The 21777-nt window shown below is 36.5% G+C and overlaps 5 protein-coding genes across 6 annotated transcripts; all 5 read right to left on the bottom strand.

Annotated features, from left to right (window-relative positions):
- Nucleotides 1-1333: 1333 nt before the first annotated feature.
- LOC135123827 (cathepsin B-like) lies at nt 1334-2584 on the bottom strand. Its single transcript, XM_064048703.1, has 4 exons — nt 2229-2584; nt 1980-2177; nt 1722-1929; nt 1334-1671 (listed from the first exon to the last, which is right to left on the bottom strand). The coding sequence occupies exons 1-4, from the start codon at nt 2562-2564 to the stop codon at nt 1334-1336; spliced, it is 1080 nt and encodes a 359-aa protein (XP_063904773.1). The 5' UTR covers nt 2565-2584.
- Nucleotides 2585-2829: 245 nt separating this feature from the next.
- LOC135123084 (cathepsin B-like cysteine proteinase 4) lies at nt 2830-4444 on the bottom strand. 2 transcript variants are annotated; one of them, XM_064047589.1, is made up of 5 exons: nt 4404-4444; nt 4008-4291; nt 3777-3950; nt 3291-3519; nt 2830-3243 (listed from the first exon to the last, which is right to left on the bottom strand). In XM_064047589.1, the coding sequence occupies exons 2-5, from the start codon at nt 4176-4178 to the stop codon at nt 2867-2869; spliced, it is 951 nt and encodes a 316-aa protein (XP_063903659.1). In that variant the 5' UTR covers nt 4179-4291; nt 4404-4444; the 3' UTR covers nt 2830-2866. The 2 variants fall into 2 exon arrangements, with proteins under 2 accessions (XP_063903659.1, XP_063903658.1); XM_064047588.1 differs by lacking the exon at nt 4404-4444 and having other exon boundaries at nt 4008-4387.
- A 570-nt stretch (nt 4445-5014) lies between these two features.
- On the bottom strand, nt 5015-7635 carry LOC135123826 (cathepsin B-like). Its single transcript, XM_064048702.1, has 3 exons — nt 7167-7635; nt 6889-7107; nt 5015-5521 (listed from the first exon to the last, which is right to left on the bottom strand). The coding sequence occupies exons 1-3, from the start codon at nt 7506-7508 to the stop codon at nt 5015-5017; spliced, it is 1068 nt and encodes a 355-aa protein (XP_063904772.1). The 5' UTR covers nt 7509-7635.
- An 8585-nt stretch (nt 7636-16220) lies between these two features.
- On the bottom strand, nt 16221-17642 carry LOC135123571 (gut-specific cysteine proteinase-like). Its single transcript, XM_064048354.1, has 3 exons — nt 17269-17642; nt 16989-17207; nt 16221-16750 (listed from the first exon to the last, which is right to left on the bottom strand). Exons 1-3 carry the CDS (start codon nt 17605-17607, stop codon nt 16250-16252), a joined length of 1059 nt encoding a protein of 352 aa, XP_063904424.1. The 5' UTR covers nt 17608-17642; the 3' UTR covers nt 16221-16249.
- Nucleotides 17643-19420: 1778 nt separating this feature from the next.
- On the bottom strand, nt 19421-20861 carry LOC135123570 (cathepsin B-like cysteine proteinase 5). The gene is made up of 4 exons (XM_064048353.1): nt 20503-20861; nt 20243-20452; nt 19965-20190; nt 19421-19912 (listed from the first exon to the last, which is right to left on the bottom strand). Exons 1-4 carry the CDS (start codon nt 20848-20850, stop codon nt 19626-19628), a joined length of 1071 nt encoding a protein of 356 aa, XP_063904423.1. The 5' UTR covers nt 20851-20861; the 3' UTR covers nt 19421-19625.
- Between the last annotated feature and the right edge of the window lie 916 nt (nt 20862-21777).

The raw sequence follows: 21777 nt of genomic DNA, 5'->3' as shown, positions 1-21777 counted from the left end.
ATAATTGCAAAATCCGTGTTTCTCTACAAGAAATTACCTTGTAAAACATCTTTTTGTTTATCATGTTGTTCAAAGAATACCAAACTTCGCGCCTTAAATTGGCCTTGAAAAAAAATTGAAAGGCCCGCGAAAAATTCAAAAATTCAAAATTTGGTCTTGGCTGTGATTGTCTAACAAAATGGAAACCTTGTTTTTTTTTTAATGGCGGGAAGACGTTCTTTCATACAAGTGAGCATACACTGCGTGTGAGTCGAAAGCGCAAGAAATAATAGACGAAATTTTGGGGGGGGGGGACCAAAATTCGCATCCCCTCTCTAGGAGGAAAAGAGTTGCGAGCATTCACTCCTCAGCCTCAAAAACCCCCTATGGTTTATTCACCGACATAAGGTATAATACATCGCAAATGAAACACATTAAAATATGAAAGAAAAGACACTCGCGAATTGACAGACATACGCATATGAAAATCGAACAAACACAAAATCCTACACATATGTTTTGAATCAATGCAAATATTTGAATATCACAAATTTAATAAAAGAAAGCAAAATCTAAATTAAAGTAACTGAACACAAGTTTTTACGGGCGTGTGGCGTCAAATTTAAAGTTACGACAGTTAACAGGAGCACAACAAAAATACCCCTGGGGCGTTCTAGAACAAGCTGAGTTTGGGGTTCCCGGTCCGGGCTGGTCTCCCCCGCGACAGTGATTCTATCTATCGGCAAGCCTACCGCACAGCACATCTCCATGAGGAACTTGGTCGGATGTCAAGGCTGACAGCGTCACATCATCCAGACCGTTCCCACTGACTCTATACAAATCCTGCACCCCTGGTGCAGCTGGTGCGATAAATCCCGCTAGCCCCTACTAGGAGCCGCGCCCTACGCTTCTGCTACATGTTTCGGTGTTATTTAACCTCGGTTCCATTTTAAATGTTCAATTCCTTATGACTCTGATATTAACGACAACTGAACAAGTATTAAAGTTTCAAAAGAAGAATAGACAACAATTAAATTAGCCACACAATCTTGTGGAATTTTACACAACAAATAAATCTTATTTAATCAACAAAATATTTACAAAACAAAACTAGCAAAGATTTATAAAAACAAAAGATCTAGGGTGAAATAAACTTGTGCAGATAAAGATTATCATCTGTGAAATACTTCTTAGATAAAGAAATTTTTGTGACTAAAATGAGATTAACTAATATATCTATTAGAAATATGGATTAACCCATAAATTTTATTACTTTCACTTATACTGAATAAGTGAAAAACACCTAGACTTCCGCTAAGATCAAAGTATAGTATTAATATTTCCACTTTTTGTCTTATAAGGTAACAAATATACTGATATTTATAGCACAATACATCAAAAATATCAAATTAGGTTCTAACTTCCATCCATTTGAAGGCATAATCTGCGTAACGTCCGTATCAAGAATACGTTCGTGCCTAAGAAAATTTGCATGATCTCTCCCTGTCAGAACATTACTTTCAATGCCACAGTGATCGACACCCAGGAGAATTTTAAAGTATCCCGAATCTCCCCATTCCATTCCCCACGTATTGGCACATAGCCAATAAAATCTCCCCACTTCTACACCCCAGCCCACAATTTTCACAACATGATATCCAACAAAACTACCACCAAGATGTTGGTAAATACCTAAAAATAAAGTTTTGATTTTTAGTAGATAAAGACAAAGCTAGGATTACCTTCTTTGTAGACGAAAAAATCTGAATACACTCTAAGTTGGGCGACCACAGGGCCATAAATTGCAAGTTCAATTTGTATTTGAGCAGAGTCTTTAGGTATTTTGTATTTTTTAGCAGCGTAGTACTTATCTCCACTGTAAGAGAGTGGGTATTTTTTGTTGGTACAATAGTCTTGGCAGGTAGTGGAGTTTGACAAAGGTTTGCAACCCTACAGTTGTATCTCAATTATTAATTTATGTTTTCACTGTTTTTTTTTACCTCGGGTCCTCCTGAAACTATTCCATTCTCGATCCAGTAGTCCCACACTCTAGAAGTCCAGCCTCCACTGCAAATGCTTTTGCCTTGTTGGCACTTCCTACAACATGTGAGTACATCTTGCTCCGAAAAAGTAAATTTTTTTTTGAGGTTTGTTCCGATGCATAGACGGTCGCTTATAACAGAAAGTGGAACCAGAACCTTAGTGTATTTTGTTGTAAGTAGCAGTTTTATTTAAACTAATAAACTTACCCAAGACGTGTCACAACTACCCTGTTTGGGTGGTTGATTTACACATCCAGGCCATTTTTCTCTGGCGTCAAAACTTACGGAAAAAACAAGTTCAAAATAATTTTTGTCACGAGTTATAAGAGCAGAGTTTTTCGAATCATCATACATTGTAGTGTTTTGAACTAAACTTTGTAGCTCAGTCATCGTCGGGTTTTTAGGAAAATTTACACCAGCAGTCCAAGTGGAATCTTTTTTATTAATAAATGATATCATATCTTCGTGTAAATAATGTGTAGTTTCTTCATTTTTGGTGAGGGCAAAATTGTTAATCATTACAAAAATAATAAGAGCCTTCATTTTTGTGTCATTTTTTTAAATAAAATTTATGATTGTTGCGCTTGTCAGATTTATCAAATTGTCAAAGCCAGTTGAGATTCTATTAAAAAATATCTTCTAGCTGTAGCTTTTTTAGTCTGGAGTAACTAGACAAACATGTGGTTACCTAATTTGGCTCAAGGCACGTGTGCGTTTTACCAACAATGCTTGGTAAATTCACAAAAGTAGCAAATTATGTACATAAAACATTTTAATAGGCAGATATCTCCGTTATAACAAAAAAAAATTGTATACAAAGTGCAAACTTTACTTCACTTCTATCATTAGTTTTTATCAACTAAATATTTAACAAGCATCTCTTTAGCCTTATGATTTAGAATAATAACCAAACCTACTAGAACTGTCATTAACACAAAACACATGAGAACAGCTGAAGTTACCACCCATGGAACATAACTGTGTCTAGAAATTTCAAGCACCCTATCATCAGAATCAAATTTTGGATTTCCAGCGATGACATGTTGCTCAATACCACATTCATCGGTACCTCTTCTTATTTTAAAGAAGCCCTTTAAGTTTGCCCACTGGCATCCCCAAGAGTTTGCGACCAACCAGTATGGAATTCCTCTTTCTTTTCCCCAACCGATTATTCGCACAGCGTGTCGAGCTTGTTTTTTGCCAATTGTGTAGACATATACACCTAAACTGTACAAATAAAGAGACATTAAAAATAGTTATAGGAGTTACCATCTCTGTAGTAATTGAAATCTTCATAAACAGCCATGGAGGCTTGAACTGGGCCTTTCTCCATAATTTCCGCTTGAATGCACTCTGGTGTTTTGTTCACCATGTAGTACTCTGAACCAAAATGTTTGTCGTCTTTGTAGGAAACGTTATAAAATGGATTTTCACAGGATGCTATGCATGTGGTCGTCTTGTTGTAGAAATATTCGGATTCTTGGTATGGTTTACAGCCCTAAAACGATTATCTCTTAATTTTAAATCTAAATTAAAAGTTGTCTACTCTTACTAGGGGTTCACCAACTCTTAATTTGTGTTGTTAATGAATAAACATTATTTATAAATAACTTACATGAAAGGTTATTTTGATTCTGAATAGTCCTGCTTGCCAAAATTTTGAAAAACAATTAACTTAATTTTTTTTTGTTTTGGTTTGTTTCAGTTGAACAAGTGTTAAAACAATTTCTTGCGCCATATCAAATAAAAACATACCTCAATTCCAAAGTGAGTGTAGTAATGCCAGGATCGGGATGCAATGCCCCCAGTGCAAGCAAAATCACAGTATTGACAACAAGAAATGAGATCTTGGGGAGAAAATCGAAAATTTTCTTTTCCATTGGTCTGAATACAAAGTCTGTCTGACATAACACCAATAGCAGCAAAAGCCTGAATGATAAGTAATAATTAGTAGTAGAGAATTAGGAACTTGATTTAGAAACTTACCCAACAGGAGCTACAGTTTCCCTGGTTGTTAATCCTTTCAATTGAAGCCCTACAAGCAGGCCACTCTAATCTAGCATCAAAAGTTTCGGGAATTTTTCTTCCTGTAATGTCACAGGCCTTCATCTTTGTATCTTCATCTTTTAAAAATATCACCGGATTGTTTGAATGCATTAAAGATCTTCGAGTTGTGTTTTCACGTGAAGATCTTGCAGCTTTCCAGAATGTTTGTCTTGAGTTTATTAATGTTACGAAATAATCTACCGCCACAGTTTCCGATTTTGCGGCTAGTAGTGGAAGAAACGATATTAGAAAAACTGGCACTAAGTAATACATGATGTGGTTGTGTGGTATACAAGCGAAAGTGACAAAAACTGAAGTCCGAGATGATATACTTACTTATGTATTACTTGTTTTGACGAGGATTTCCCACGCGCATCATAGCTACACGTGCTAAAATCTAAACAATCAATTTGTAGGTACATAGAGAACTTGTTATAAAGAACTACTAATGAGAGAAGTCAATACATTCTAGTGTAAGTTTTGCTCTCTTTTTAATTATAATGTGTTAGTGAGTATAGCGGAGAGAGAAAAAAGACGATTAGAGGAGGAACCAATTCGCAGAAACTGGTTTGTTTGTCTCAAATCGGCGGTTTCTAAAATTTTGGTATCAGAAATATAAGTTCATAAGTTTTGTTGGTGAAATGATTATTGTAGAGATATAAATGTTACAATTTCGCTTATTCAGGTGTAATTATTTTAATGGGCTCGATGGTTTTCCCTAAGTTGTTATTTACCTTTAGTAACTTCTCGTTTGGGAATTTAGAATAGTAAATTGCACATTTATTTATGAAAACAAAAACGGATCTGGCACATTTGTTACTCCCAGTGTTGATTCATATCTGTAGCATTGTTTGGAAAGTCGTAACTACATATAACTAACCTGTGATCATGTGAATATTCTATTTGGCGGTATATTATTAGCTTACAATATCGTGTAAAAACCTTTATTAATTATAAAGTAGAGTAAACTTAAGTATGATAATAAAAATTACAAGCCCTGGAATCGAACGGTACACAGCCGAAGAGGATTTTCCAGCTGTAATGTGCTGTTCAATTTCACAATGATTTTGACCCCTCAATATCTTGAAAAATCCATTTAAATCACCCCACTCTGCTCCCCACGAATTTGCTACCAACCAGTATGGGATGCCAGCTTCCGTTCCCCATCCCACAATTTTAACTGCGTGATTACCCATGGATTTTCCTGCTGTATATCGGTAAACACCACTTTTGTAGTTATAGAAGTCTTCATAAACTTCAAGAATAGCTGTCACTGGACCATTTGTCATAATTTCGTTTTGAATTTGTGGCTCGTGGGTATCTATTTGGTAAACATTACTTCCAAATTTTTTATCGTTGTCGTAGCTGTTGCCATATTCTGAATGGCATTTTTGTTGGCACGAAGTCGGGCCCACTGCGTCTTCATAAGCTTCAGTCGAAAATCGTTTACATCCCTGAAAAATTTTAAAATAAAAATGTTCTCAAGTTGTTGTTTGGAGATCAAAAATGAACAGAAAAGCATATTCTTACAAATCTTGTAAATCTTAAAATAATAGATAGGAATTTTTAAAGGTCGTTCTAATAAGGGGAATCATGGGAGCAATCCTATCAAATGAACTGCATAATATGAAAATTTTAGATGTGGAAGATCTGGGTTCGGTGTTGATAATGGTACCAAACACTAAAACAGAATTTGCAAAAAAAGCTAAAACAAGAGTTCGAAGAATTGGAATAAACAAATTTTCGGCAATGGGCAAGCAAATTGTGACAATCATCACACTAAGCAAAAATGATAAACTCAGTGACACAACGTGTTTGTCACTATTGTAACGAAGCGAATTTTCGCGGGCCGGAAACCGTGAGGCGTACCGCAAGGGCCGGGGGTAAATCCACGATCGCCGCACCGCCGCGGCGGAAGAAGAGGATTCTGGCTGGAAGTCTTCAGCAGAGAAGCAGTGTTGCCTGTGTTGTCGCTGTTTTTTTTTGGAAGAGTGAAGTTTCGAAGTGCAGTTCGACCCTCCGACCTCCGTAAGTAACTTTTGGGTCGTCTACCCGTTAGCGTACCGGTTTTTGAATCGCCGCCCCCGAACGAAAAACCGTACCACCGTCACCTGTTTTTTTCGCATGCACGCGTCGTTACCGCCACCGCACGATTTCCAGGTTTCAAGGTCGCCGCTCCCAAGTCCAGGAGGAGCCCGTCCTGAAGGAAGTCGCCGCCCAGGAAGAACGACCGTGCCGGACGTGTTATTATTTTTCTTGTTTTGTTTTATTGCTGTAAATAATTAAGATTAGCCATAAGATTTATTATTTTTACTGGTGGCGGGGAATAAACCCTATTTATTGTGTAAAATATTTCTTGCCATTTTATTTTATTCTCTTGTTTTCGCGAGCGAACACCACCTGAAATCCGTGTCTCCGGCTTGAGAGTAACCCCGGCGCTCCCTCCCACGGAGAGGGAGCTGGCGCCCGAGCGACCGTCACTCCTGATCGAAGACGCCACCCGCGCGGCGTGAAGATCACCGCATAAGTCTAGGGCCACCAGACGTGTTTCCTATATCAGCGACACTAGTCGGCCCAAGGCTTGGCACCCAGGTACACCGCCACACCGGAATTTCGTCGCACTATTTATCCATAAAGATAATTTTAAGATAGAAACTCTAATTCTAATTTTACTCCTTACTCCTTACTTAATAAACTTCACAAATTGTTCAATGATACCAGATAGTAATTAATAAACCTATTCTCGAGAGTAGTAATCATCATTACTCGATGATTGAATAATGTCCTAAGATTTCGAATGTTTTTGAAACTAACTACTGACCGTATATTTACTATCGTTGTGGTCGCCTCCAGATACTATACCATTGTTGAACCAAAATTTATAAGCAGATGCCACGTATCCTCCAAAACATTTGTCATGACCTTGCGGCACACATTGGCTACAACATTCTAATAAATCTTGTGGGGAGAACTGAAATTTAGTTTTTCCACCAGTTGCTATGCAGAGTCTATCAGCCATCACTTCAGTAGAAGCAAAAGCCTATTAAACAAACAAAGTGTATAAATTTATAGTTTGTTGTATAGAACACGTACACTCACCCAACAAGCACCACACTGACCCTGATGTCGGATTGTAGCAATTACGTCGTTACACTCACTCCATTCTTCGCTGGCATCAAAGAATTCCGGAATATCTTTTCTGCTTATGTCGTAGTATTTCACTTTAGGGCGGAACTGAGGTTTGATAAAGAGGGCTCCGTTGAGACGTTGCAGACTTTCCATTGTTATATTCTCAGGAAAATTTTCACCGGCTCTCCAACATGTACGATTTTTGTTGACGAAGTTAATCATTTCACGACATCTATTTGGTGTTTCCCTTAGTGCTGTACCATCTGAACGTAAAATTAAGATGGCTGTCACAACAAAAGTTAATTGGTGCATTTTTGGAAAGTTCGATCTTGATTAGATTTGTTCAGTTGACCGGAGATTAAATTTTTTTCAGATATAATCTTTATCTGGGTTGTGTTGATCACAAAGTCGGGAGCAAATATTAGCAAAAAAGAAATATCATTTGCGTCAACATTTTCAAACGCCATATTGTCATTTATACGTCAAGCGAATATTCCAATAAAGGTTCCAATTAATCCAATCTGCGTTATATCTCACTTGTGTCATTCTGTTTTGACTATGTTTTGGCTCTTATTATAGTGATGTTTCAAACACTTTATTAGGATAGGTGGTTTCCACTAATTAACTAAAAGAAATTCCCATAACGTAACGAAACTAAACCTTATAAACCTACAAATACGGTCGAGCCCCAACAAATCAAAACATCTGCGACTGGGCAGTTACCCGCTAATTAACTACTATTAAAACAGCTAAAAACAATTAAAACTAATAATAATTCAGTGCAAATCAAAGAAATTTTCCACTTAGAATAAAGAAAACAACTAAAATTAACTGTTCATAAGAAAATCTGCGGTTACGGGATAATCATATAAAAACACAAATGGATAGTCACAATTTTTCAGTAAAACTAAACGCTGAGAAATTAGTACCTACCATAAATGCGCTAAACTTCAGTGAGAATATTAAATTAAAATGAAATGCGAGGTTTCCCAAAACTATGGCAAAATAATAATTAGAAACAGGATCATATTGAACGGCAAGAAATTCAAAATAAAATTATCAACTGCAAGAAAATCAGATTAAAATGCCTTCGATTCGGAAACTTCCCAAAAACTCATCTAAAATATCCGTGTCACGAACGCAGGGGTCGAGTCCGCAAATTAAGAAAACGTTGGATTAATTTTCATCTAAAGCGATCGGTAAATTATCGAAAAAGCCACCCCGACGACCAAAATTTGACGCAAGGCCGAGAGTACCACCCGCAAACGAGAGCATCTGTTAACGCTAAAAAATCTGTTCACAACAAACGTATCGAAAACCCCCGACAAAACGATAAATTAAACACTTAATAGGTAATCGAAATGAAATCGAGAACACATTATGACAGAGGGAAAGCGAGAAAAGTTAAGTATGACTGAAAGGCAGACTTACGCAGACGCAGCATAGAGATTTTTCTATCTTCTTCTCGGTCTCAGCAAATTTTTCTAAGTTCGGGTTTCTTCAAAATTCAGGCAAAAAAAAATTCGGTACGGAAACGGACAGTGTCCTACTGCAACTCGGAACTTGAATTAAAATCACTTCCTACGCTACTGCTTTTATAGAGATTTTTACACATTTATCTTGTCTGCCGGTCTTAATTTCGTTTGGATATGGTTTTGTTTCTGACGTTTTTATGCGACTACTGTGTCGTATCTCGTCGTTTTTTTTTTCAACTTGCATCATAGTTCCCATGTCTTAATCGCTACGTTCCGTCAGTCTGTTGCATTTGTTCGTAAAGGAGGCGTTTTTTTTTAATCTTTTCTTTATGCGTCTGCGTTTCGCCTGCAGCTGTTTTATTTAGTTTGGGTACGAATTCGAATGAAAATTCATAAATAATTGCGATTAGCGGTTTTTATGGGTGTACAGTTCTGCGGATGTTATTCGCAATGTCTGACAAGCGCAATGATATTTGCAATTTGCGAATATGCGAAATTTGTTCTTACGTTCGGGGATTGGTGGTCGAGTTTGATTGTCTGTTCGAATGGTACTATATGCAGATTAAGACGTGCGTGTTATGTAATTAAGATTTGCAAATTTGCGAATTTTGTTATGTTTTGCGGATTTGTTATTCGTCTTTTTGTTACGATTTTCTCGTGAACGCATTTAGTGACGGCTCGTCACAATACTCACTCACATTTTCTGGAAAATAGTTTGAGTAGTTCTTGATTTGACAAAAAAATCAATTTCCTAATTCACTAATTGTTTTGTGTCACCCTGTGTAACTAAGACTAACTAGGAGGTAAACGAATAAATTTAGATATTGTAAAATGTTGTTATACAACTGTAATTTTTTTTCCAAAATCTGCATGTCTAGGGTATGTAATACCTCCGTAATTTATTTAGCGAAATTGTAAGATGTCATCATTTTTGGGGCAGAGGATTCTGGCTGGAAGTCTTCAGCAGCGAAGCAGTGTTGCCTGTGTTGTCGCTGTTTTTTTTGGAAGAGTGAAGTTTCGAAGTGCAGTTCGACCCTCCGACCTCCGTAAGTAAATTTTGGGTCGTCTACCCGTTTGCGTACCGGTTTTTGAATCGCCGCCCCCGAACGAAAAACCGTACCACCGTCACCTGTTTTTTTGGAATGCACGCGTCGTTATCGTCACCGCACTATTTCCAGGTTTCAAGGTCGCCGCTCCCAAATCCAGGAGGAGCCCGTCCTGAAGGAAGTCGCCGCCCAGGAGGAACGACCGTGCCGGACATGTTATTATCTTTCTTGATGTGTTTTATTGCTGTAAATAATTTTATAGATTTATTATTATTTTAGCCGTGTAGCTGGTGCGGGGAATAAACCCTATTTATTGTGTAAAATATTTCTTGCCATTTTATTTTACTGTTTTGTTTTCGCGGGCGCTTACCACCTGAAATCCGTGTCTCCGGTTTGAGAGCAACCCCGGCGCTCCCTCCTCAGAAAATGGAGCTGTTGCCCGAGCCACCATGGTGTGAAGGTCGCCGCATAAGTCTAGGTCGACCAGACGTGTTTCCTATACCAGCGACACTAGTCGGGCCAAGACTTGGCACCCAGGTACACCGCCACCACACGTTATCGGCGAGATTCCGGACCGTCCGTCCGTCACAACGGAATTTCGTCGCACTAAGTATTTGTCGGTAAAGATAATTTTACGATAGAAACTGTAATTCTAATTTTACTCCTTAAGTACTCCTTACTTAATAAATTTCACAAATTGTTCAATGAAACCAGATAGTAATTAATCAACCTATTCTCGAGAGTAGTCCAGTAACCATCATTACTCGATGATTGAATAATGTCCTAAGATTTCGAAGGTTTTTGAAACTAACGACTGACCGTATATTTACTATCGTTGTGGTCGCCTCCAGATACTATACCATTGGTTAACCAAAATTCATAAGCAAATCCTCCAACACATCTATCAACACCTCCCACCACACAACTCGACAACATTCTAGTAAGTCTTGTGGAGAGAACTGAAATTTAGTTTTTTCACTAGCAGCCATGAAGCATGCAAATGTCGACTCATTTAGAGGTAGCAAATTCAACTTTTGCGACCACGGGTTCAAAAAGAAGATTGAAGTTGTGTACGTAATACTTGATGTGATTATTTCTTAAAAAATGAATAAATGTGTGCTACTAACATTACTTGATAATACGCATGGTAGTTGGTAGACTGTAGAAGATAAAATGATTAGCGACAAATGGAAACGGTTTTCTTTGTGTTGAAGATTTAGATTAAGTTTGATTAGAAATCAAAACAAAATCATGTTGAGTCAAAAAATTGAACGTTTATTTTTTTCAATTTATTGTCTTATGGTTTCTACTAGTGAAAAAAATAGTATATTAACCACGGTTGTAAAGCCACTTCTAGACCTCGCGCTTCAGAGCCCTCGACGCTGCGCGTCTCGGGTTCTAATTTGCGCTCGCTCTAGAATGCTTGGCTTTGCAACCTTGGCTAATAATATACTATTTTCCACCAGTTGCTATGCAGATTCTATCAGCCAACACTTCTGTAGAAGCAAAGGCCTATTAAACAAACAAAGTATATACATTTATAGTTTCTTGTATAGAAAACACCAACACTCAAACTGATCTCGGACTGTAGCAATTACGTCGTTACACTCACTACATTCTTCTCTGGCATCAAAGAATTCCGGAATTTCGTTTCTGCTTATGCGATGGTATTTCACTTTAAGCTTCGCTTCGAGACGAAGGGCTCCGTTGAGACGTTTCAGACTTTCGATTGTTATATTGGCAGGAAAATTTTCACCGGCTGTCCAAGAGGTGTGATTTTGGTTAACGAAGTCAATGATTTCACGAAAATAAGCTCCTGTTATGGTTCCTATGTTTTCTATTGTCTCTGGTACTCGTAATGTTGTTTCAATATAGTCTTGTGAACCAGAACGTAAAATTAAGATGGCTGTTACAACTAGGGTCAATTCGTGCATTTTAAGAGATCGTGATTAGATTTGCTGGGTTGAACGAAATTATATTTTTTCGGATACAATTTTTATTTAGGTTGTGTTGATTATAAAATCGCGGACAAAACTTAGCGACAAAGAAATGTCATTTACGTCAAAATTTACAAACACAATAGTGTCGTTTATATATAGTCAAGAAAATGTTCCAGTCCACATTATGTGTGTCATTCGTGTCATCATTCTGTTTTGGCTCTTAAGTGTGGTGGTTAAAATTACAAAATTTTCAGGTCAAGTGTAGGCTGTTGTTGTGAATACACTTTAACGCTACTTTTGCCTGCGAAATAACCCTTTGGCCGAAAGTTGTCACAGACTATTGATATGTTTCCTTATGTGTTCCACTGTAGTGTTAGGATCAAAGAGAGTAGCAAGCAAAGAGGCCCTCTTTTCAACTGCCAGTAGGGAGATGGTGCTTTGAACGTTTCCTTCACCATCTACAAGATGTTGTATTTCGTTATTTCGTATTTTCTGTGTGATATATCTTGTAAGCTTTTTTTATGTTTGATCCTTTGATTTCTCATCAATCTCTTCTACCGTACTATTAGCGAAATACCTATAAATTTGCTGTGACTATACCACGCAGGTTTTTGTGTATCGGAACGCAGCGGCAATTTTTCTTATTAAGTGGTTAATCCTTTGTCTTTTCATATATTCCTGATCGTGACCCTCTTGTGTGTTTAAGTCACCTTGACAGGCCCTTAGGTACCAAGTACCTTTGCTATTTCCTAATACCACCAAAATGATTTGATCTTTCTGCGAACAAATTCTCGTAATCGTAATCGAAATCGTAATCCGGTACTTCACAAATGTGTTGGCCTCTCTGAAAGCGACATAAAAATGATAAGTATTAAGTACATATTAGAATTTTGTTTCTGACGGTTTTTGTCCCACTTCTGGTGCCGCAAGTGTCCAACTTAGAGCCATCACTCTTTTTACTATACGTAAATGATTTGTGGACTTGCTGACCTGCCAAAAACTGCTCTTTCTTGATGACATTGATGATCTTAAACTATTATACAAGACTGACAGCTTTTACAGTACATTTTATTATCTACATGGAACAAAAAAAATTGTTTATTGCTAAAAAACAAGAAATGTGTTGTTGGTCTATGAATATTCGATTGCTCAACTATTAAAGAATTATCCTTTAATCTCTTTAACCCAGTAGTGCACAACAATTTTTGAGTAAAAGATCAGGCCCGTTACCAATTTTTTTGTACATGTACTTCAAAAATACTCTATAATAGAATTTGATCCGTTTTTTTACTTGCGAGCATACGTTAAGGAAGTACAGTAATCGAGTCTATCGGATGAATTGCCACTTATGTTTTCTCGACGTTTCATGACCTCTACAGTACGAAAAAAGTAATCTCCCGTTTCCGTCTGTCTGTCTGTCTGTAATCTCCTAAACTGCTGGACCAATTGTTGTCAAATTTTGTAAATCGTTTGGTTAATCGTCTCCACGAGCAATTTCATGGCATCATCTCAATGAACCGCACTTTAAATTGATTTTAATATTATAGAGAAATATACTTGTAGTGCACAAATCCGTTTTCGGTTATTCGCTAAGCGTTTAAATTTTCGCAAAAACATTAGGCAGGTATAATAACGTTATGTTACCAACAGGGAATATAAGTCTGCGTGGCTCAGTGGCTTTCTCGGCGAACAGGCGAACTGGTGACAAGCGGTCGTGGGTTCGCTGCCGAACTTGGTCTTTTTCTTTTTTTTTTTTTTTTTCTTGCACTGGTAATGCGCTGTGACTACTTTTTTTTCTGCTGAGACTAGTATTATCTATGTTGATGGCGTCATCAGAAATTTTTTATTGGTCAAATTAAGAACGAGTCACCCGATTTTCTCGAAAATGTGAGAATACGCACATTTTTATACTTTCACAACATTTTGTTCGATTGTGGTTTAAGTAATAATTTTAGTCCTCTGTTTTGAAAAGACGAATTCATTCAAATCAAACTAATTTCTACGTGACTTTCTTTCGATGTATAAGCATAAATAAACACTTGAGCTTCAAATTGGTATTACCTAGTGCTGAAGGACATTTTATGGCGTTATTTATGTGCTTTAAATATATTTTACATTGTCTGTACGGCGCCGCGACTCAGGGGGTTCGAGTATCATTTCCACCACTGCTTTTTACTATATAAAGATTATCAAAAACACACATTTTTTATACTCATTTTTTAAAGAGGCGGGATTTGTTAGACTGCACTTCAACGGCGAGAAAAGTTCTGCCGAAGTAACTTTGGAGCATTTTTTTATTATTATCAGAAAGCTAAAATAGGAGCTCAAAGGATTGGAATATTACTAGAAAGGCCCATTTAGCACACAACACTTTCTTAAGGATTTTAGCCTGTTTTTAAAAGTAGGTACTTTTTTTAAAGTCCAAATTTTAAGGATTCTGCCTTATTTTTTAGAAATATAAAATGTTACGATGATCGGTGATTGAACTCGGCGTGGGTAAAACTCAACAATTTATTTCTTAATAACTCTAATGCACACGACTATTTAAAATTAAAATAATTCCGGCGCAACTTGACTCGATTCTCTCAACATTTCCTGGACTCAACTCGCTGACTGAATAATCATTGTTCCCGAAAGTGGCCACTATTTAAACCCATACTTTCCTCTAGATGGTTCGCGAACGCCGCTTCGAGGTTTTTTTGGGCTACGAGACTTCGGGTAACTCGCTCCAGACTTGTACTCTTTCGAACGCCGCCCGGCCGCCATCACCGATGATGAGTCACTCATCACCGCTGCACATACTAAAAAACCCATTGGTGTCGTACCGGGGAGGCGTATGGGTTTATTTCGCAACAGTATTTTTAAAAATCTGATATTTCATTTTGTCATATTTTTAAGGTTTTATTATTATACTCGTAAGGACCCTTTCAGAACACAATACTTTTTTAGGGATTTTGCTGTTTTTGAAGGTATATTTAACAAGCAAATATTTCAAAGATTTTGTCCTGTTTTTAAAAGTATATTTAAAAAGTAAGCACCTAGTTTTGAAAAAGTAACATTGTTAAGGTGTTTTACCCTGATTTTAAGGTATTGCACTCGCTATTCTCAAAATACTACTCTCAGCCATCTTGTGATCAATCAAAAAGGTTAAATCACAAGAAAGTTAGACAATAAAAATCTTATTTTATCTATTCTTGAGCTTCAAATAACTAGGAAAGGTTTGGGTTTTATGATAGTCCTTCCAGGTAAATTGGATTTTGGAAATACCATTCATTTCCAAAATTTTTGTTCGTTATTTAAGTGTATTAATAGTATATTTTATGGTGGTCGAAGGGACGTTATCCTGTTATTTTCTCTCGTGAGTTTGCATTGAAAAAATTTAAAGCAATGCACGTGTGTCAATTATGTCGAAGATAACTCAAATTAATTTAAGGATTAAACCTTTTCCTGAAATTATTCTTCAAGAAGCAACTGTGTTTTGTTGCGCCTGCTACAAATCGGTAAGTATTTTTACATCTGTGGACGTAGAACGCAGTTTTTCTGTTTACAAATAAATATTTTCGAAAAGTATTGTTACGTTGAACGGGCGAATATAATCGGCGTGTGTTAAAGTCAACAATTCATTTCTCAATAACTTGAATTTACACGACTGATTACACAGCGATTATGTACAAAATAATTCCGGCGCAACTGGACTCTCTCCCTTCGCTCAACTCGATTCGTTAACTGAATAATAATCGTTCCCGACGGTGGCCTCTATTTAAACCTATAGTTCCTCTCGATGGTTCGAGAACGCTGCGTCGACGGTTTTCTGGGTTGTCCATCGCGCACATACCATACTAGAAGACCAAATAAATTTAGTTCAGTTACTAGTTTTTTTTTTTTATTTTTGGAGCATATGCAACTGCAATCTCTGTATATATTAATAAAGTTACTGCATATTTGCACAAATTTGAAGCATGTTATACGATCAAAAATTTAAACATTTTGCTGTATATTTTCCGCTCTCTATTTATGATAATTCTTATCTGTTCAAATGAAAGGACGGATGGATTATGTTCAAAGCGCAGATAATAGAGCATGTGGCAATACAAATTTTAACTAGCCGGTATTTGCAAAAGAATTACGTTATCTACAATAGCGAGTTTGACTTATTCCTTAATTGGAATCAGTACCTTCGCTTAGCAATCTCTGCAACAATTGAAGGTGTGACTGTGCTGCAACACAATAATAAAATAAGAACGATGGGTGCATACCAATAATGGAAAGGAAATTAAAAACTAAATAAACAATAACCAAAACAGAAAAAATGATATACAACATCAAGAAACAAATATTTGGTGACATAATGAGTTTCATATCTGTACTTCCCCCTTTTGTCTCTTCAAACTTTATAAAAACAAGACGGCAAGTCTGTAGCATTTTCTGGAAAATCATAACCATAACTAATATGTTATCATGTAAGTGATAAAAATAACAGTTGCCCAACCAGACACAAAATTTTATTATGGCTTTTTACGACGCCAGATGTAAATCATTTGGTTGTATATTATCAGCTTAGAATATATTGTAAAAAACCTTTATTAAAATTATTACAATACAGAGTACTTAAGCATTATAATAAAAATAAAAAGACCTGGAATCGCACGATACACAGCCGAAGAGGATTTTCCAGCTGTAATGGACTCTTCAATTTTACAATGATTTTGGCCCCTCAATATTTTGAAAAATCCATTTAAATCACCCCAATCTGTCCCCCACGAATTTGCTACCAACCAGTATGGGAGGCCAGCTTCCGTTCCCCATCCCACAATTTTAACTGCATGATTACCCGTGGAATTTCCTATTGTATGCCGGTAAACACCACTTTTGTAGTAATAGAAGTCTTCATAAACTACATACATAGCTGTCACTGGACCATTTGTCATAATTTCGGTTTGAATTTGTGCCTCGTCTATACCTATTTGATAAACTTGCTTTCCAAATTTTTTATCGTCGTTATAGCTGGTGTTATATAGTGAATGGCACTTCTGTTGGCACGTCGTCGGGCCCAGCCCATGTTCAAAGGCATTATACGAATAGGGTTTACATCCCTGGAAAAATTTAAAGTAGATCAAAGATAAACAGAAAATATTATTTAATCATTATCCAGTAATATTTAAATCATTGTTAGTAGCAAAATTTTCACAAGTTGATTCTAAGACAAATTTTTTATAATTCTTGCATGTCACACCATCAATTTCAAGTAAGAGTTGCTTAACAAAAGTCTGAATAACAAATATACGCATTAAAAGATTGTCGTCATCAGGGTTTTTGAAACTGATCACTTACCGTATAATTATTAATGATGTAATCTCCCCCAGACACTATACCGTCGCTAAGCCAAAAGTCATAAGCATATACCAGGTATCCTCCATCACATTTGTCATAACCTTGCGGCACACATTGTTTACAACATTCTAATAAATCTTGTGGGGAGAACTGAAATTTAGTTTTTCCTCCACTTGCTATGCAGAGTCTGTCAGCCATCGTTTCAGCAGAAGCAAAGGCCTATTAAACAAACAAATTAACCAAATTTATAGTTCCTTGTACAGAAAATATGAACACTCACCCAACAAGAACCGCACCGACCCTGATTTCGAATTGTAGCAATTACATCGCTACACTCGCTCCATTGTTCTCTGGCATCGAAAAATTGCGGAATTTCCTTTCTGGCTACCTTGTGGTGTTTTACTTCGAGCTGGAAGTTAGGATCGGGATGAAGACCCAGGGCTCCGTTGAGACGTTTCAGACTTTCGGTTGTTACATTTTCAGGAAAATTTTCACCGGCTGTCCAAGAAGTTTGATTTTGGTTGATCAAGTCAATGAGTAAACGACGGGTAGTCGGTTGTTCCAGTTGTTGCGAACGTGAAATTAAGATCGCTGTTACAACGATAGTTAATGGGTGCATTTTTGGAGAGTTTGATCGTGATTAGATATGTTCGGTTGAATGGGGATTATATATCTTTTTCGTCTATCATTTTTTTATGGGTTGTATTGATTACAACTGATAAATTATCAATCTTGCCAATTACGTGCAATCTTTCGGAATCACCGATACTAGGAAGTCTTAATGGTATTATGTAAACTCAGAAAAATGTGTCATATTATGTATATTTTTTACACTACTACGAGAATAATTTCAGAATTTTAAAAACTAGGTAACTAAACAAGATGGCGCAACTTTGTTTATACTTTTAATAACATAACAGTTTTCTGTTTTAATGGTATCAAATTTTTAATATTTTGCAAAGCAATAACTACCGAAATTATTAGAATAGATAAGCTCATTTATGAGATTTTAAGCCGTAGCGGATGGCGGCTATATAAAAATTATATTCATAATATCATAAATAAGCTTATATGTTTCACTGCTGAGATGTTTATCACAGATCATGATTTCGCCATATATTGTACACACAGCGTCCAGGATTTTATGATTAACAATTTTAATAAAATTAAAACTATAAGATAAAGCTTTTCAACTTTTTTGAGTTAGTAGAGAAGTTGTTTTTTTTGTTATCTCTAATCAGAAACATCTGCAACAGAATTAAAGATAAAAAAAAAACATCATTGAATAACAATTACGTGCAAGAAAGATATATCTAAGCAACGTCACAGCTCAGACGTTAATGACATCACAAACAAATGAACAGCGGCAAGAAACTAGTATTTTGAATTTATTCCATTGGTGTTTCCTGTGGTGTATACTGTACTGATGTACGGGCGAATAAAAATTGGCGTGGGTAAAACTGAACAACGTATTTCTTAATAACTCGGATTTACACGACTAACTATTACAACGATTATATACACAAATTATTCCGGCAAATTTCACGGACGCTCTTGACTCCGTCTCTATTTAAATCGAGAAAGACCTCGATCGTCTTCTGTGATCGAGGTCTTTCTCGAATATCCACCGCGACTGCCGCTTCGAGACTTCCGGTAACCGTCTCCAGACTTGTCTTGATGCGCCCGCCCCTCGACCGTCGATGAGTCACCCTTCAGGCGTTTCTTTAGCGCTCCGTCGCTCAGTCGTATTGAGGATGAATCATCACCGGCGTAATAAAAGCAGAGAGTTCTCGACAGCCATAAGCCTCGTACCGGGGCGGCGTAAGGGTGTATTTCGTAACAATACGAAAGTCTAAATTAAAGTGTATACAAATTTTGTGTATTTCTGATTTTCAAAATTTTCATTTTAAAGCATCACCCGGAAATAAATGGAAAAAATCGCAGTTATAGTCGTAAACACTAACGATTTCTTAGTAGGAACTCATCGTTCATATTTTACGATACAGATGTCCATAAAAATTTGATAAGAATGAACAATTTTATATATATAGATAGTTTTTTGATGATATTTAAGCAATCTAATGAAGTAATGATTGTGTAAAACCAACACTGACGGCAGTATTTAAAAGTTTTCTTTTCATTTCTAATCAATTTTTATGCGATTAGTCATTCAATTTTATTGTCGTTTGTTAGATTTCACAAGGGTCATTAAAACATGATCTATCATTTTTTTTATTATACGAGAATATTTTTTAGAACCACTAACAAATGAAATACTTGTAATATAAAACAAAGTGCTAAAAATTGGTAATCCTTATAAGTTATAAGAAGTAAAATAAAAAGGTTTTTCATTTTAAATATTGCCTAATATTGAAGATCAAACATTAAAATTACGGCAGGAAGTAATGGATTTTCGAGATAAGTTACCTGTGTATTAGTACGTCCTCGAATAGGTGAGTTCGAGATAAATACGCTTTGAAAATAACTATTACAGAACGCTTAAACAATGATGAAAGCTACAATAAAAGGCGATAAATATTGAGTCAGAGTAAAAAATATAAAATCATAATTTCGACAGTAAAAATATTTATGTCTTCCAATTTTTGGAATGAATTTAACACAAACAAATTTGTTTAATTACTTATAAAAATACTTTTCGAACAAAACCACATTCACATAGCAAATGATAACAATAAAAATAATGGGAGCATATTTTTTGGATGACGAGTTTCCTCCAATCACATAAGCCTCGATTCCACAATGATTCGAACCCCTTAATATCTTGAAAAATCCTCCTAGTCTTGCCCACTGCCTTCCCCAAGAATTCACAACAAGCCAGTAGGGAACTTCATATTCGGTGCCCCAGCCGATAATTTTCACAGCATGATTTCCCATTTTGGGGCCAATAATGTGTCGATAAACACCTACATGATTAGAATTAAGTAACAAAAGTGATTGTTAACCCTTCGAGATTACCACTTCCGTAGTAATAAAAGTCTTCATACACCTCAAAAATCGCCACTACAGGTCCGTTAGTCATAATTTCAGTTTGAATTTGATCAGTTTGGGGACCCACCATATAGAAACTTTTTCCAAACTGTTTGTCATCTGTGTAAGACAGATCGTAAGTTTCCTGGCACTGGCGACGACACTTCGGGGCAACACTCTCAAAGAAGGCAGAATAAGAATACGGTTTACATCCCTAAAATTTGTCTGAGTGTCTTATAAGTTGTAAGTGAAATATTTTTACTAACAATGGGTGTGTTGTAGTCACCTCCGGAAACCAATCCACTGTCAATCCAGTACTCCCATGCCTTACTTGCATACCCTCCTAGACATCGGTCCGAAGCTGCTGCGCAATCTGTACAACATTCTAACAAATCTTCCGGAGAAAAGTAAAATTTGTTAGTTCCATTAGTGTCTATACACAGTCTGTCGGTCATAACTTCGGCAGAAGCGAATGCCTGTAATAACAACTTTGATTACGTTTCTTGGTATAACTTATTTTTTTTACCCAACAAGAACCACAGCTTCCTTGGTGTCGGACATTGGCGATTGTGTCACTGCACTTCGGCCACGCTTGTCTTGAATCGAAATGTTTAGGAATCGAATTTGTCGCTGCCTTGTAACTTTTAACTGGTGGTTGATATTCAGGGTCAGGATGCAACCCAGCGACTCCATTTAAACGTTTCAAATAGTTTTCAGTTATATTGTCAGCAAAGTTTTCACACGCAGTCCAAAGTGACTGCTTTTCATTTATCCATCTGATCAAACTGTAGCGACCAGGTCTCACATTTGCTGCGTAGCAAGGAAGCACAATGAAACTCACTATACAGAAAATATTAGAAGGCTGCATTGTCATTAGTGCATAGTTTGGAAATTTGTAGAGGAATAGATGATTTAAATGCTTTTTAGTTTTACTAACGTCTTAATCTCTCTGATAAAATTTCCTGGTATAGATTGTTATGCATTTTAGGAAACTTGGAGCGATTCTTTGTCAATATTCGAAACAAACTGATTGTTTGCTTAAAATAAACAATGACTTACATTTACATTGGTTTGTCTCCAAATGCGCAATATTTATCTTAGGCGTTTCTAATTTGCAGACCACAGTTTATCTTGCAGACTGGGGGTTAAAAATGCTCCAATCAAGTTGAAACTCAACATTTGCTTATTTCTCAATACGAAGATTATTGACACAAAATTTCAACCCGATCGGAGAAACCGTTAAAAACTACCCCCAAAACAACCTTGCAGACTGGCACTTAAAAATACTCTAATCAAGTTAAATTTTGACATTCGCTAGTTTTTCAATACGAGGATTATTGATGTAAAATTTCAGCCCATTCGGAGAAACCCTCAAAAATCACCCCCAAAACAACCTTGCAGACTGGGGCTTAAAAATTTTCCAATCAAGTTAAAACTCGATATTTGCTCATTTCTCAATACGAAGATTGTTGATACAAAATTTCAAGTCGTTCGGAGAAACCCTTAGCAACCACCCTTAAAACAGATTTGCAGACTGGGGGTTAAAAGTGCTCCAATCAAGTTAAAACTCGATATTTGCTCATTTCTCAATACGAAGATTGTTAATACAAAATTTCAGCCCGTTCGGAGAAACCGTTAAAAACTACCCCTAAAACAACCTTGCAGACTAGGGCTTAAAAATACTCTAATCAATTCAAAATTTGACATTCGCTAGTTTTTCAATACGAGGATTATTGATGCAAAATTTCAGCCCATTCGGAGAAACCCTCAAAAATCATCCCCAAAACAATCTTGCAGACTG

The sequence above is a fragment of the Zophobas morio genome, unplaced genomic scaffold (genome assembly GCF_036711695.1).
Source record: "Zophobas morio isolate AGI-343-1 ecotype UQ-CSIRO unplaced genomic scaffold, CSIRO_AGI_Zmor_V1 ptg000006l, whole genome shotgun sequence".
In the NCBI taxonomy this organism is placed as follows: Eukaryota; Metazoa; Arthropoda; class Insecta; order Coleoptera; family Tenebrionidae; genus Zophobas; species Zophobas morio.
This window is presented reverse-complemented; position numbering and strand designations above follow the sequence as displayed.